Source organism: Nicotiana sylvestris, chromosome 2 (assembly GCF_000393655.2).
Source record: "Nicotiana sylvestris chromosome 2, ASM39365v2, whole genome shotgun sequence".
Lineage (NCBI taxonomy): Eukaryota > Viridiplantae > Streptophyta > Magnoliopsida > Solanales > Solanaceae > Nicotiana > Nicotiana sylvestris.
The window spans coordinates 35,985,921-36,001,763 of record NC_091058.1 but is presented as its reverse complement, the minus strand read 5'-3'; the positions used below and the strand labels follow the sequence as shown (position 1 = coordinate 36,001,763).

The window sequence follows — 15,843 nt, the reverse complement described above, 5'->3', positions numbered from 1 at the left end:
GTCCGCATGTGAATTATGCGACCGCATACATGCAACATATCCATTCTTTTGCGACCTTTTGACTTCTTTTCCATATTTTTGGGTCTTCAAGCTCATGCACTACAAAACAACCAAACTTGATCAGAATTAACTAAAAATGCATTAAAAGACGAGTTAAAATCTAAGCAATTGGTATCAATTATGCCGAAATTCTACGGCACATCAGCACCCCCCAACTTAAACTCTTGTTTGTCCTCAAGCAACTAAAACAAAGTTATCCTATTCTATACTACTTTTATTTCCGACATTCCACAAAACAGTAATGATTATAGATGGTTTTGACTAACAACTAACAAGTATGTAACCCCATTTATTTACCCTTCCTGGAAGACAACTTATCATTCAACCATTCGGCTAATCAATTCGTGAACTTAGAGCCTCGACAAAAATGATAAAATGCTATTCACAGTTAAGTGCACTTGTGTTCTACTTCAAGAACCTATCTTCTGCTAAGTCTTACAATTCATGAGCACTCACAACAAATAAAATCCCCACTCATATATATATATAGATATAGATATAGAGATATAGAGATAGAGAGAAAGAGAGAGGATGCAATCAAAACACTCTAACACTCAGAACGAAAGCTACGTGCTACAAGTATCAGTCCATATGCTTCACCTTATTTTAACTTTGCCGCTATCTCAAGAATGATTGACCATAAATCACTAAGGACTTTTTACGGGTTATAATGTAGGCTTCGGGACGGGTTAGATGAATATTTAGGAATGTAGTGGCTATAACCTCCTTGAACTCTACATACATTATGCTCTTTTACTACATAGCCCCTATTTACCTCGGGTTACCGACCTAGAACCACCTCAAAGTATTCCTTCAAGTTCTACAAGACTCCACTTTTTTTCTCTTTTTTTTTTCTTTTCTTTTTGGAGCTTGTATTTTGTTATATACGCAACTTTGAGGTTATTGCTTTTTTTTATACACATATTAGCAAACCTTGCCAATTTCCACTTTATAACGGCACCCCCAACTTAGGCTTTTAGCCTCAATCTCACACGTTCAAGGAGGGATGGGTTCAAAAGAAGGAATTACTTCACAAAAGAGATAAAGGTTTGTAATGTGGTATCCAATGAAAGGTTAAAGGCTCAAAGGGGGGTAACGAGGGTAATTAATGTACCAGGGAGGTCAATTTAGGCAAAACTGGCTAGTAGTCACAAAGAGAGCCTAAGATAATTTCAACATCCAATCATTAACCTGAGAGTCACACTAAGAAACAAATCGGGAAAGTTCTAGACATCACAAGTTAGACATGTGCATTATTCATACAAATACTCACTCACTCACAACACATGAATTGTTCAACTCAATATAGTTTCAGCCCTCAAGTGACACAAGACAACTCAACACTTTCATCTCAAAATATGTAAGATTCTGAATAAGCACAAAGTCAAAGAGCGAGCCTCAAATTCACAAGAATGACTAACCAACATATTATTTTTTGTTTTGTTTTTAGATTCAAAAGAATGAAGGGTATCATATATTTACAATATTTAGCACATGCTTGAAGCTACACAGTCAACACCAAATAAGTCAAAATATTTTATGCTACTGCTGTGGTTCTACTATTACACCCTTGGAAAAGAACCCGGTGAAGAAAAACCAAAGGGAATTCATTGCTAAACTACAAGAGTTTTATATACAAATATGGGGTACAACAAAATATTTCCACAAAACATGGATACAAGATTATGATCATAACTACCCCACCCCCAACCAAAGATCATGCATTGTCCCCAATGCATATATAAAGAAAAAGAAAGCTCAGGGACTCCCTGGGGCGTGCTAGGCGCTCGGGGAAACTGAAGGATCTGGGGCAGCTATGGGATCGACTGCTAGTAGTGAAACTACATCTTGTGGAACCTCGGACTAAGTGGTCTCCTCCATGGCTGGAGCAAGAGGATCCAACTGTTGTGAGAGTATAGCAGGAAGCTCCACCTGTTGTGAGGCTGGATCTGGAGCCTGGGAGCTGCTAGCATTGCCTGGTGATGGTTGAATGGTCGAGGGATGTGCCTTGGCGACCATATCTGCTAGAGAATGTACAATTGCTATCTGCACAGCTGCTTTCTCTTCATCCTCTACCCTTGTAAAGACATCAACCTATTTACCCTTGTCTTGATGACCCTCAGTATCCTCACCCAGTGCCTCTTCATCCATCTCCTCATCTCTTGGCTCCCCCTCATCAGACTCCTCAGTATCTCCAGATTCTTCATTTGAAGGAACATCAATGTGAGCATGAGGAGCTTGAGCCTTTGAGGTTTCAACATGCTGTGCCTCTGGGGCTGTCATCAGGGTCGTGAAATCAATATCCGTTCCTGAGACAGAAGTGTCAGCGCCCTGCTCGCCTTCCTTCGGGAGGAAGGGTGTCACGTCAAACTCTAGACTCTGCATCTTCTGCAGCTCAGCTTTCAAATCATTCACATCTTTCCAGAGCTGAAGCATACCTCCAACATCACCCCGCTCAATCTTCTCAAGATGCGCTTCAACGTGCTTGAGGCGATCCTCATAAGTTTGATATTGCTGTTGAAGAACAGTCACTGAGGATTGGATAGGGGTCAATGCTTGCCGGATGAGGTTGGGAATTTCCTTGATTAGCCGGTCTACCTTAGCATTAGCATGCTGAGCAAGTAGACCCAGCTTGGACAGAGTTGGTAAAGGGACCTGGGCCTGTGTAGTAAAGGGCTGTGGAGGTAGTTAGGGCCTGAAAGGTGTCCAGCAGTGTTGGGACCTCTGATGTTGCTATATTTGTTGGAGGAGGAATGTGAGTCTCTGACTGAGTTGCAGTTTCCTTTGCTACTGTGTCACTAATTCTCATGATGTCGATGTCTTTAAGAGACTTCTCCATTTTGTCATGCCTAAGCAGATGAGGTAGACTTTCAGCTTGGCAGAGAGCAGTGATCAAGTAGGGGAAAGTAAGTGAGGTTTGTTTCTGGTCGGCTCTGTTTCCTAGCTCTTGGAATATGATCTCCCCCACATCAATCTTGATGCCTGTCATGATACATGCAATGAGGAGTGATTTCTCAATGTTGATATCAGTTTCATTTCTGGACGACATCAGACGGGATGTAACAAAGCTAAGCCAGTATCGACCCTCCCTTGTGAGATCCTCCTTGTAAATCTTGTGTTTAGGGTCAATCCAGGTCGGTGTTCCCTTTGCTATGATGGAGGCAACCCATGCATGCTCATTGTGTTTGTTGGAGACCTTAGCATCATATTCAGTTGTGCCTGACCGCCAATTCTCGAAATACTGTTCATTGATTGTCTCAACACCACTACTAACTTGAACCCCTCACACTAGGATAGACTTTGCAAAGATCTTGTTGCGATTCTGTGAAGCACTCCTTGAGGCACCATATGAAGCATAAAACTCCGTCACAATTGTCTCATTGTATTCATCCGGGACCTCAGTGAAGAACTCCTACTTCCTCTGCTTGATGTTCTTGAGTATGTGAGGGCAATGCTCCGATAGTCCATTTAAACTCAATTGCTTTTTCTCGAGAATTTTCCTCTTTGAAAGCCCGACTTTGTATAGATCTAGAGAGCCCTTGACCTCAAACCGGAGGTTAAGATCCTCCCCCAGATTCCTTCGTGCCTCAGCCTATAGATCAACAGTAGGTCCGAGGTCACTCTGTGACTGCTCCTCTTTAGACTGGGAGGAGTGCTCCATAGTAATGCGGAGTGCATGAGCCCGCTGACGTTTGTCTTGTGTTGCTTGTTGGCTAGAATTTGTAGCCTTTTTTTTTTCTTCGATTGGGCGTTGATTGCGTTGGATTGGACTTCTTTGGTGCCATTCCTGTTGATGAAACATTGTAGGAGTGAGTGAAATAGCTCAGGGAAATTCATCAGAGACAAAAGAAAAAGAACAAAAAAGATGAGCCCACTATGCGATGGGTTATGCGATCGCATATCAAGTATGCGGGCCGCATACCCATCGTATATGTGCAGAAACAGAAATGCATTAGCAGCTATGCGATCGCAAAACCAACTGCATAAGTGGTTATACAATCACAAAATGACCGCATATTGGAAGGCTATAAAGCCTGATGTTCTGCCTCACTCTGCGGCACATATGCGAACCATATAGAGTGTTTGCGATCGCAAAAGCAATCGCATAAACTGTGCTTCCTTAGGGCAAGTTAGTGGTCATATGCGATGATTGTGCAGACCGCAAAAGTCATCTTCCTCACAAAAATTATGCCTTCCCCAAATCACGTGGGTTTCCTATTGCCACCCATTTAGAAATCTAAAGCCCATTGTTTTAATTTCACAAGAGAGAGAGAGGGGTACTCAAACTTCCCCCTCTTTGGTTCATCAACACTAACACACAAAATTCCTTAATTCACTCCTCACCAAAGAAGATCAAATGCACATACTATACTATCATGATAGTCACAAATTTAGCCCAATTTAATCATTTACAAGCAAACAACTTCAGATATTCATGGCTTTCGAGTTAGGTTAGATTCACAAGAGGGAGAACAAGAAGGAAGAATGAGAGTAAAGAGAAGAGAAGAGAAACCAGAAGCCATACCTGAAACTCGAGGATTCGAAAATTGAAATGAGAAAGATTGTGAGTTTGTTTTGATCCTTTCCCCTTAACAGATTTTAGCGTTCTCTTCTTCTCTTTTTCTTTTCTTTTCTTTTCTTTGTTTTTCTTGTTTTTATTCAAACGTGAGTGTGTGCAGAGAGTGGGTTAGGGTTTATACTTGGGAGATATGCAGCGCTTAAGTTCATTGCATAACACAATATGCGATCGCATAAGTGTTATGCGGTGGACTTATGATTGGGCAGCCTAGATACACTTTGCGATGCAAAATGCGATTGCAAAGTAGATATGCGGGCTGCATAAATGACAAACCTACCGCATAGTTGACAACTAAATTAGCCAAATTTTCTGCCTGAGTCTGCGATGACTTTGCGGTTCGCATAATCATTGTGCGACCGCATAGTTGTCGCTCAATCTGGACCTCTCTTTCCTTCAATGTTTTTAGCACTAGGACCCTCTTCATAATATTTTACCACACATGGGCTGCCTCCCAAGAAGCGCTTGATTTAACATTGCGGCATGACGCAGTTGACTCGTTTTGGATTATTCCTTGGTGGGAGCTGTTGTTGGACTATCCCTTAGAGCAAATTGTTCTATCAAATGCCTTTCTCCTGCAGTACCAAGGTAATGCTTGACTCGTTGTCCATTCACCTTGAAAGTTCGAGTCTCATCCTCAGACTCTAATTCAGTAGAATCATAGAGAGACACAATCACAACTTTGAATGGGCTAGACCATTTGGACTTGAGTTTACCCGGAAATAACTTGAGTCTTGAATTGAAGAGTAAGACCAAGTCACCAGAATTGAACTCCCACTTCAAGATCTTTTTATCATGGACAAACTTCATCCTCTCTTTGTACATGGCTGCACTCTCATAGGCATGGAGACAAAATTCTTCCATCTCATTGAGTTATGTCATCCTCAGGTTAGCAACCTCGGCCCAGTCAAGATTTAGCTTATTCAAAGCCCACATGGCTTTGTGTTCAAGTTCCACTGGCAAGTGACAAGATTTTCCAAAAACCAACCTGTATGGTAAAGTGCCAATGGGGGTCTTAAATGCTATGCGATATGCCCACAACGCATAATCTAGCTTCCTTGACCAGTCGGTCCTGTTTGCATTGACACTTTTCGCTAGGATGTTTTTGATTTCTCTGTTTGAAACTTCAACCTGACCACTCAACTGAGGATGATAGGGTGTGGCCACCTTGTGCTTTACACCATATTTTCAAGCAGCCCAGCGAAGGCCTTGTTGTAGAAATAAGACCCACTATCACTCAAGATGGCCCTTGGAGTACCAAACTGTGTTAATATGTTCTTCTTCAAAAATGTGGTCACACTCCTTGCATCATTGTTCGGTAAGGAGATTGCCTCGACCCATTTAGAGACATAGTCCACAGCCACCAAGATGTAGGTCATGCGATACAAGCTCACGAAGGGGCCCATAAAGTCTATCCCCCACACATCAGAGATCTCAACTTCTAATACAAAATTCATTGGCATCTCATGTATTTTAGATATTGACCCTTGTCTTTGACATTGGTTACATGCCTTGACCATTTGATTTGCATCTTGGTAGATCGTTGGCCAATAGTAGCCACATTCAAGCACTTTTGTCGCCGTCTGATTTCCTCCATGATGACCCCCAACCGGCGAATCATGGCATGCCTTGAGGATTTATATTACCTCGTCTTTCGTAACAGACCACCGGATAATGTTGTCAGCACAATTACGTAACAAAAAGGGTTCCTCCCAATAGTAATGTCTCCACTCCCGCAAGAACTTTTCTTTTGATAAGCTTCCAATCCATCGGGAACAAGGTCACTAACCAAAAAGTTAGCGATGTCAGCATACCAAGGAGCAAATGTGTTAGACAATGCCAATATGTGTTCATCTGGAAAAACATCATTGATTTCAAGGTCTTCTTTTGGTCTCCCTGCCTCTTCAAGCCTAGATAGGTGATTCGCAACTTAATTTTCCGTCCCTTTCTGATCCTTGACTTCAAAGTCAAACTCCTGCAACAAAAGGACCCACTGAATCAATCTTGGTTTGGCATCCTTCTTCGCCATAAGATAGCGAAGATCAACATGGTTGGTGTATACTATCACTTTGGACCCCAACAAATAAGCCCAAAATTTTTCAAAAGCATAGACAATGGCAAGAAGTTCTTGCTCAGTCACAGTATAATTCATTTGAGCACCATTGAGTGTCTTGCTTGCATAATAGACAGGGTGAAGAATTTTGTTATGACGTTGGCCAAGCACCGCCTCAATAACTACACCACTAGTGTCACATATGAGTTCGAATGGAATAGACCAATTGGGTGTGACAATAATAGGTGCCGTGGTAAGCTTTTCTTTCAATTCCTCAAAGGCTTTTAGGCACTTCTCATCAAATATGAACTTTGTATCTTTCTCAAGGAGTTTGCACATGGGATTTGCAATTTTGGAGAAGTCATTGATGAAACACCTATAGAAACCGGCATGCCCCAAAAACTTTGGACACCTTTAACACAAGTAGGTGGAGGAAGCTTGGAAATGATTTCGATCTTTGCTCGGTCAACCTCTATTCCTTGTTTGGAAATTTTGTGGCCTAAAAAAATGCCCTCGTCCACCATGAAGTGGCATTCCTCCCAATTTAGCACAAGGTTAGTTTCTTCACATCTTTTGAGCACTTGTCTAAGGTTGTCAAAATAATGCTCAAAGTAATCACCCACGACAGAGAAATCGTCCATGAATACCTCTAAGAAATCTTCCACCATGTCTGAGAAGACTGACATCATGCACCTTTGGAAAGTAGCCGGAGCGTTGCATAGCCCAAATGGCATCCGGCTAAATGCAAAAATCCTATATAGACAAGTGAATGTTGTCTTTTCCTAATCTTCCAATGCAATATTGATTTGGTTGTAGCTGGAATATCCATCCAAGAAGCAGTAGAATGATCTTCTCGCTAGCAGATCAAGCATTTGATCAATAAAAGGCATAGGGAAATGGTCCTTGCACGTAGCATTGTTTAGCTTCCAGTAATCCATACAAACCCTCCATCCAGTCACTGTTCTTGTTGGGATGGGCTCATTTTTGTCTTTTTCAATCACAGTCATGCCTCCCTTTTTAGGCACACATTGCATCGGACTCACCCAAGAACTATCGTCAATGGGGTAGACTACCCCGACATCCAACAACTTGATGATTTCTTTCTTTACAACCTCCTGCATGGAAGGGTTTTGCCTTCGTTGATGCTCTACACTTGGTTTACTCTCATTCTCCAATTGTATCTTGTGTTTGCAAATTCCGGCGGGAATCTCCCGGATGTCCGCTATTGTCCACCCAATAGCTTGCCTATGCTCCCTCAAGACATTCAACTGTTGTTCTACCTCCACATCATTCAACAAATAAGAAATGATTACCGGTAGAGTGTCATTAGAGCCACGAAATTTATACCTCAAGTGCGGTGGAAGTGGTTTGAGCTCTAGTTGTAGCGGCTCAATAATTGAAGGCTTTGCGGGAGGAGTGACTCTATTCTCTAAGTCGAGAGAGAGTTTCTTTGGAGCATAAGTGTAGGACCCAAGCCCTTCCAATGCATTTACTGATTCCATGTACCCCTTCATATCTTTACCATCGAAATTTACCAAAATATCCGCCAACACCTCACCAAGGCATTGTTCTTCCATTTTCATTTCAACTACATCTTCCACCTCAGCGACAACATCAATCACCAAGATTCTTTCATATTCATGCGGAAGTTTCATACCCTTGCTTGCTTGGAATGTGACCTCTTCATCATTCACACAGAACTTGATCTCATTTCGTTCTGAATCCATCAGTGCTCTTCCTGTAGCAAAAAATGGTCTTGCCAAGATGATAGGGATCTCTTTGTCAACTGCACAATCAAGGATTATGAAATCGGCGGGCAAATGGAACTCTCCCACTTTCACAATCCCATCATCGACAATTCCTACCGGTTTCTTTATGGAACGATCAGCCATTTACAACCTCATACTTGTAGGCCTCGGCATACCTAACCCTGCTTGCTTGTAAATAGCAAGAGGCATCAAGTTTATGCTAGCCCTATTATCACAAAGAGCTCTTGCAAAATCACGTGCCCCAATAGTGCATGGAATGGTGGAAGCTCCCAGGTCTTCTTTCTTTTGAACGGTGGTTGTTGCAATGATGGAACTAACCTGGTGAGTCGCATTCACCACTTCATTCTTGGTGATTTTCTTTTCGGTGATCAAGTCTTTCAAATACTTAGCAAAAACTGGCATCTCTTGAAATGCTTCCGCAAATGGGATATTTACTGATAACTGCTTGAGAATGTCATAGAACTTTTTGAGTTTGCTATCATCAACCTTCCTAGCAAGTCTTTTAGAGAAAGGAAGAGGAGGTCTAGGAATATGTGGTAGAGTTTTTGATGTCTATTTTACCTTTTCCTTTACCTCTTCCCGGTTTACTTATCTAACTTTTAACTCTTCCAGAACCTTTTTAGCTTCAACAACAATTGGCTCTTCAACTTGTGCCTCAACCTCTTGTTTGGACTCTTCCACTTCAACCACTTGTTCACTCTCTCCTTGAAGTACCTCTCCATTCCGAGTAGCAATTTCCATGCAATGAGAAGTTGGACCACTCCCACTACCCTTTGGGTTCGCAATTGTGTCACTTGGAAGTGTCCCCTTTTGCTTTGGATTGTGTTCCCTAGAGAGATCTCTCATTTGCATCTCCACTTTTTGAATGGATGCGGTATGAGAACCAACAAGCTCGATCATATTCCTCATAGAAGTGTCGAACCTTTCTTGATTTTGCAATACCCGTTCAAGCATGTTTTCCAACTTGGAATCACTTGAGGAACCTTGACTTGAATATTGTCCCTTTGGTGGAACATAAGGGTTTGAACTCCGATTTGAGAAGTTGTTGTTGTTGTTATTCCAATTTCCTTGATTTGAGCTACCTTGGTCATTTCGCCACTGTTGGTTGCCTTGACCTTGCATTTTAGGCCTCCATTGATTTTGTTGTCCTTGACCTTGGTATTGTTGCCTTTGATAGCCTCCTTTAGAGTTGTTGACATAGTTTACTTCCTCATAATCTTCATTTGATGAGGGTTGAATATATTCTACCACATTTACCTTATCGTTTGGCTTTCAGTGAATATTTTTGTCAACACATTGACATTAGTGGCAAGCCCTGCAATTACTTGATCTCTTTCTTGGTTCTCCTTAATCATGTAGGTCAAGGAGGGAGTACCATATGTAATTCCACCTGTAGTATCCTCTAAGTATCAAGCTTGGTTATGTTTTGCTATTTTGTCAAGGATTTGTGTGATCCTTGCAAATGTCTTATCCATAAAAGATCCATCAGCTGCATTCTTGGCTATAGATTGGTTCATAGCATCTAAACCCATGTAGAATTTCTCCAACAAGATAGAATCCGAAAAACCATGATTAGGCGACCTCACCAAATATAACTTGAATCGATCCCATGCCTCATGTAGATGTTCTCCCGGTGGTTGCTTGAAAAGGAAAATTTTATCCCGGAGCTCAGATTTCTTGCTTTGCGGGAACCATTTAGCTAAGAATGCTCGGACAAGTTCAGTCCAAGAATGAATGGAATTTGGTGGCAAATTTTGAAGCCATTTCCGTGCTTCCCCAGCCAGTGAGTACTTGAACACCCTCAACCTTATGGCATCATTTAAGTGTTTGTGCATCGCACACACACCCAAGAAGTTTCTAAGATGTTGTGTCGGATCATCATCAGTGGAATTCCTAAAAAACCTCTCCGCTTTGAGTATTAGGATTAAACCATGTTCCACCTTGAAAGTGGCAACGCCAAATATCGGAGGTACAATAGCATTTGTATCCTCAATGTACTCATCTATGTCCGCAAAAGGATTTTCTTCCATTTCTTCCTCATATTCAGCCATGTTTTTCTATTTACACCAGCAAAACAAGCAAAATGTGATGGAATAGAAGAAAATGTAAAGTAAAGTACACACTAAGTAGTAATTTCAAAACCGTACTCCCCGGCAACGGCGCCAAAATTTGATACGCTCAAATTAGATTTTAATTAAATAGTGTAAGGCAATCGGTGTCAAATATAATAACCCAACAAGGTTGGGATCAAATCCCACAGGGAATATGATGTGAAAAGGTTACTTTAGTAGTGTGGAACTTGACTTAGGTCGTAATTCTATTCCGTTAACATAACAAGAGAATGATATGATTGTGAATTAAAGAGGTAACTAATTTTGATATGAGAATGTAAATGATTTGATTAAGGAAACCAAGGTTGTATCCCCGTCAATGGAATGCAATGCTATCGGTGTTAATATAATATATTTCTAATGGAAGGTCCTTTTATATGCAAATAATTTCTGAATGACTACCCAATATTTTTCAATGGTTAGGTAGTATTTTCTCTTTATGATTTTTCCAAATATAAAAGAGTTGCAATTTAAGAACAACCACTTTATGCCAAGTAGAACCCATTTATTCCTAAGCAATTCTATTAAACAATATTTAAAGTCTTGAGTACTTGATATTCAATTCTACCAAATCCTAACTCACTTTTTCAAGTAAAGAAAGAGTAAAATGGAATAGATTAATGTTTACAACCATCAACCATAAATAAAGAAAAAGAATTGAATAAATATCAACTAACCCATTAACATTACACCCATCTAGGGTCCACAACCTTAGTATTTAAAACTAGCTACTCATACAAAAGTATAAGAACAAAATATTTAATAAAGCCATAAAGCTTACAAAAGTGCAAGATTCCTTCTTCACAACCTTCCAAATAAATAGAGTATTCAATGCTCTCTAAGTAGGACCTTGTTTCAGACTTGAATGACCCACAAAAACCCTAGTAATTCTCTTTACAGTGGACCAAAAGTCGTGGTCAAAATGGGACAAAAATACCCCTTCAGGTAGCTTATGCGATTGCACAATGGTCGCAGACCAATTATGAGATCCGCATATTCTTCATTCCATCGCATACTTGCTAAGCTCCCAGTTCTTGCTTCATTCACATACCAATTATGCGGTCTGCATGTCTTGGTGAGAACTTTCTTCTACTGGAGTTATGCTACTATTATGCGGCTCGCATAATGGACCGCATATTTTTTTCTTCATTTGGCTAATAAGTCTGTCCCTGTTTGCGATCACCATTTGAATTATGTGGTCCGCATGTGAATTATGCGACCGCATACATGTAGCATATCCATTCTTTTGCGATCTTTTGACTTCTTTTCCATGTTTTCGGGTCTTCAAGCTCATGCACTACAAAATAACCAAACTTGATCAGAATTAACTAAAAATACATTAAAAGACGAGTTAAAATCTAAGCAATTGGTATCAATTGTGCCGAAATTATACGGCACATCAATAGCCCTTTTCCGTTTTATCATTGCGAATACACTACAAAAAACTAGGGTAATTGTGGCGGTCAAATTTGCTTATAGCGGCGGTTAAGAATCGTCGTAATTGTCATTAATGGCAGCCTACATACTAGCCATAATCACTTCCACCAAAAGGTGTAATACAACAATTTTCTTTTAACCGCCGCAATATGCAGATAAAAGCGCCGCAATATTTAAGAACGGCCATTTACTTTGCTTATTGTGGCAGTTTGTAACCGCCGTAATTGTTGTCCCTTTCAAATTATAGCCAGTTTATACAACCATAGTTGTAATATTTTTAATATTAATTTTTAATTCCACATTTAGATTCTTTATCCTTTCTACTGCACAAAATCCATCATAATATGTTATCAAACACTCATTATAATAATTAATATAAATTATAGTAGAGAAATAGATAAGCAAAATATTCATCATATTAAAACATAAGTGCCGAAAATCCACATCATCCAAGATTCAAGTTTAAGTTGTAGAGAGTTAAGAGAGTTATTCAACAATTACAACACAAAAAAAATATAGTTCATCCTAACAATGATTACTATTTGTTAGTTTGCTCCGTTTTCATAGTTACTTTCGTCAAAGGATCTTCTTGGCTCAGTTGGTAACAGAACGCTATCTCCAATACTATCTCCTAGATTGGGTGCCTTCATAAAAAAACTAATTAGTAGTGTCAAACAGTTTTACTTTAAAACAGTGTAATCACTGCTCTCATTCCTGCAGCCTTTTACTGAGCAAAATATGAATTGTAATTCAAAGTTTCATTGCTTAAATAAAACTTTATCACCATGATAGAGGTGAGACTCAATATTCTTGCTGAAAAGCAGAAGAAGAAAACAAACAAAAACGGGTCTTTACCCATATTTATAATCTAAGAAAGAATGTGTAATAATATCCGTTCTTAATTCACCACCTAGGTATAGCAACACTGACTAGCAAAAGCTTGCTTTCACCTGTCACACACGACAGATATCAATTGTATTACGAGCTATGCTGCTCGGACTCTTCAAAAATGTTATCGGGTACGTGTCGAATCCTCCCAAAACTAGTATATTTTTGGAGGATCCAACATAGGTCTGCAGCATTTTTAGTCCAAGCAACCAAGATTACGAGATATAGGCACTACAAATTGGGCCTTCCACATTACTAATTTTTTTAGTTAGTTCATTAAAAACAAACAAAGAAACCCACGAAACAATGCTACTATGGAAAAGATTGATTAGAAAAACTTAAAAGTGGTTGGCTTTGAAAAATCAGGCAACCAAGTTTCAGTTGATGCAACTCAGTACAGGAAGTAACAACAAGATAGTATAATATATGTTTACGATAGCATATGTCAACAAAATAAAGAGAAGACTTACCAGTGAAGGAGTTAGAAATAAGTGAGCAAACTCCTCGGGATATTTCCTATTTTCATTTGAAATAAGCTTGTTAACGCATTTAATTGTGATCTCATATTTGCCATCTCTTGTACCCATTGTGGAGGTGGAGCACTAGTGCTACCTGCGCCCATATAAGAACAACCACCTCATCTTGATGTTTGCTTGAATACTACAGTTGGAACTGCACCCATGCCTAAGCCTCGAACACGGCCAGGGTGCTCGGGACCGAAGACTATACCAAGCGCGTCATTCGATGACATTTCTGTCAGAGTTTCTAGTTTTTGTCTTCGAATTTCTTCAATTCTTTCCTACGCGAGAGACAAAATATAATTACAAAAGCCTGCTACAACAGATTATGTACTACAGCAGAATGTACTACAGAATCATTGGCTATATACTCAAAGTTAATTTAAAGCATAATCTACATGCTGTTAGGGGGCAAACAATGGTCATCCTTAGGGGATCCATTGCTGCAAGAGCACTTAAATTAAAACCTTAATGAGTCCTAGAACTGCATTCTTCTTCTGATGGTCATTTTTGTTTTATGTAATCTCAACAACGCAAAAAAGGTCAAGACTTTCATCCTAATCAAATCAAAGCAGTATTGCTGGATTCAGCCGGTAGCCATAGGATGATATAAGCTTCTATGATCGACAAGGAAGACAATCTACCCACCATTTTCAATTTAGACTCTAGCTAGTTGTCGTTCTCAACTATTTTCAATGCTTCTTTTGTACTTTTCTATATTTATCCAACAACTATTGTTTTGTATTTTCTTTAGGAGAAACCTTCACCCAATCTTTCAAAATTGGATGCTATTGTTTGGGTCAGTCCTCTTTCAATAATTACTTATACAAGTTTTGTTCATAAGTCAAAACATCAATAATAGAACTTAAACGTCAATTTGGTTAAGTATGTTCTGGACCAGACATTTACTCATATAGTATACGAACTTAAATTCAGCGAGAGGAAGAAAATTGAGAATACATTGCAAAGAACATAAATCGCCCAATAAGCCTAGGTCCAATAGTCACTATAAAGCTCATATACCAGCCATGAGAAAACATAATTCACATCATATAAATTAAAGAATTTTCAACTAAATGAAGATAAAAAGAAGTTATTAGCCTTATATTATAAACCAAAAAGAAGAAATTGCTAAAGATGCCCAAAATCACAATTGATCAATGTTACGACACTAAACTCAGACCTGGTCGTGATGGCGCCTCTCGTGAAGACAAGGCCAGCCGACACAACACCTATATTAACCCTTTAATCATTAAGAGTCATTATTAAGCCTTTAATTAAACAAATGTTTCATAATATAAGTCTAAATGAATAGTGCAGAAATAACATATAAGCCCGACATCAGGGTGTCACTAGTCATGAGCATCTACTACAACTGTCTAACCACATCAAGACCAAAATGGTCGGGAAAATTCACAAGAATACATAAGGAAGAATAAAGAGGGAGAAAGCAGAGCCGCGATCGCCAGGCAGCTATCTTGCTAACTCTGATGATATTGCCACCAAGCTCAGAAATACCTGAATCTGCACACAAAGTACAGGGAGTAATGTGAGTACTCCAATCCAGTAAGTAATAAGAGTAAATAAAGACTGAGCAGTAAGAAATCACGTAAACCACGTCATAACACCACAATGATTACAACATGTTCCCAAATCAGGACACCATTCAAATAATTTAAGTGTTAAACTCCCAACTTCAGAAAAATCCTTTAAAAATTATCTTCCTAGCCTTTTCAATATAGGCTTAATGAAATATATATATAGTGAAAGTGATGAAAAGCATAATCGGCCCCTCGGCGAAACATAGTTCGTATACAGCCCCTCGCCAAAATAGAAATTCTTACCCATTTCATAACTTAAAAACTTCAGTTTAAATGAAAGTTGTTTAAAGCATTTGTTTAACATTTTTGATAGAGGCTCGGTCTAAAGATGAGTGAAAGCAGTAATTAAATCAACATATTCATAGAAACTCATTTTAAAGAGGAGTGAAAAACAGTAAGTTCATAAACAGGCCTCTCAGGCAAAGCATCACTCATGTACATGTATATCTATAGCCCCTCGGGCAAGCCTCTCAGTCACTCATGACTCAACTCTTACCGGTCATCGCTCACACTCAACACTCACACTCAATAGGTACCATATAGTAACTGCTGCGGCGCACAATGCGATCAATATATCGCTGCAGCGTGCAACCCGATCCATATATCTTGTCGACGGCGCTCATTGGGGGTGTGTAGGCTCCGGAGGGGCTCCTACAACCCAAGCACTATATTACTGCAGCGTGCAGACCGATACAACATATCGCTGCGGCGTGCAGACCGATCTATATATATATATATATATATATATATATATATATATATGCGGCGTGCAACCCGATCCATAAATATATAATCCTCAAAACAAGACCCTCAACCTCTCTCAGTCATCA

General features: G+C 39.7%; 2 protein-coding genes across 2 annotated transcripts; both read right to left on the bottom strand.

Moving 5' to 3' along the window:
- Positions 1 to 5,509: 5,509 nt before the first annotated feature.
- LOC138884220 (uncharacterized) lies at positions 5,510 to 6,015 on the bottom strand. Its single transcript, XM_070165289.1, has 2 exons — positions 5,816 to 6,015; positions 5,510 to 5,708 (listed from the first exon to the last, which is right to left on the bottom strand). The coding sequence occupies exons 1-2, from the start codon at positions 6,013 to 6,015 to the stop codon at positions 5,510 to 5,512; spliced, it is 399 nt and encodes a 132-aa protein (XP_070021390.1).
- A 2,566-nt stretch (positions 6,016 to 8,581) lies between these two features.
- On the bottom strand, positions 8,582 to 9,580 carry LOC138884218 (uncharacterized). Its single transcript, XM_070165285.1, has 2 exons — positions 9,063 to 9,580; positions 8,582 to 8,957 (listed from the first exon to the last, which is right to left on the bottom strand). The coding sequence occupies exons 1-2, from the start codon at positions 9,578 to 9,580 to the stop codon at positions 8,582 to 8,584; spliced, it is 894 nt and encodes a 297-aa protein (XP_070021386.1).
- Positions 9,581 to 15,843: the final 6,263 nt, after the last annotated feature.

Bases quoted from the DNA above. Each gene is read 5' to 3' on its own strand.
- LOC138884218 (XM_070165285.1), bottom strand. From the start codon at position 9,580: ATGCAAGGTCAAGGCAACCAACAGTGGCGAAATGACCAAGGTAGCTCA. The intron at 8,958-9,062 runs GTTAAAAGTTAG...TTTCTCTAAAAG, and splicing joins GCTAAAAAGGTTCTGGAAGA to ACTTGCTAGGAAGGTTGATG.
- LOC138884220 (XM_070165289.1), bottom strand. From the start codon at position 6,015: ATGACCTACATCTTGGTGGCTGTGGACTATGTCTCTAAATGGGTCGAG. The intron at 5,709-5,815 runs GTAAAGCACAAG...CAATGCAAACAG, and splicing joins GGGCTGCTTGAAAATATGGT to GACCGACTGGTCAAGGAAGC.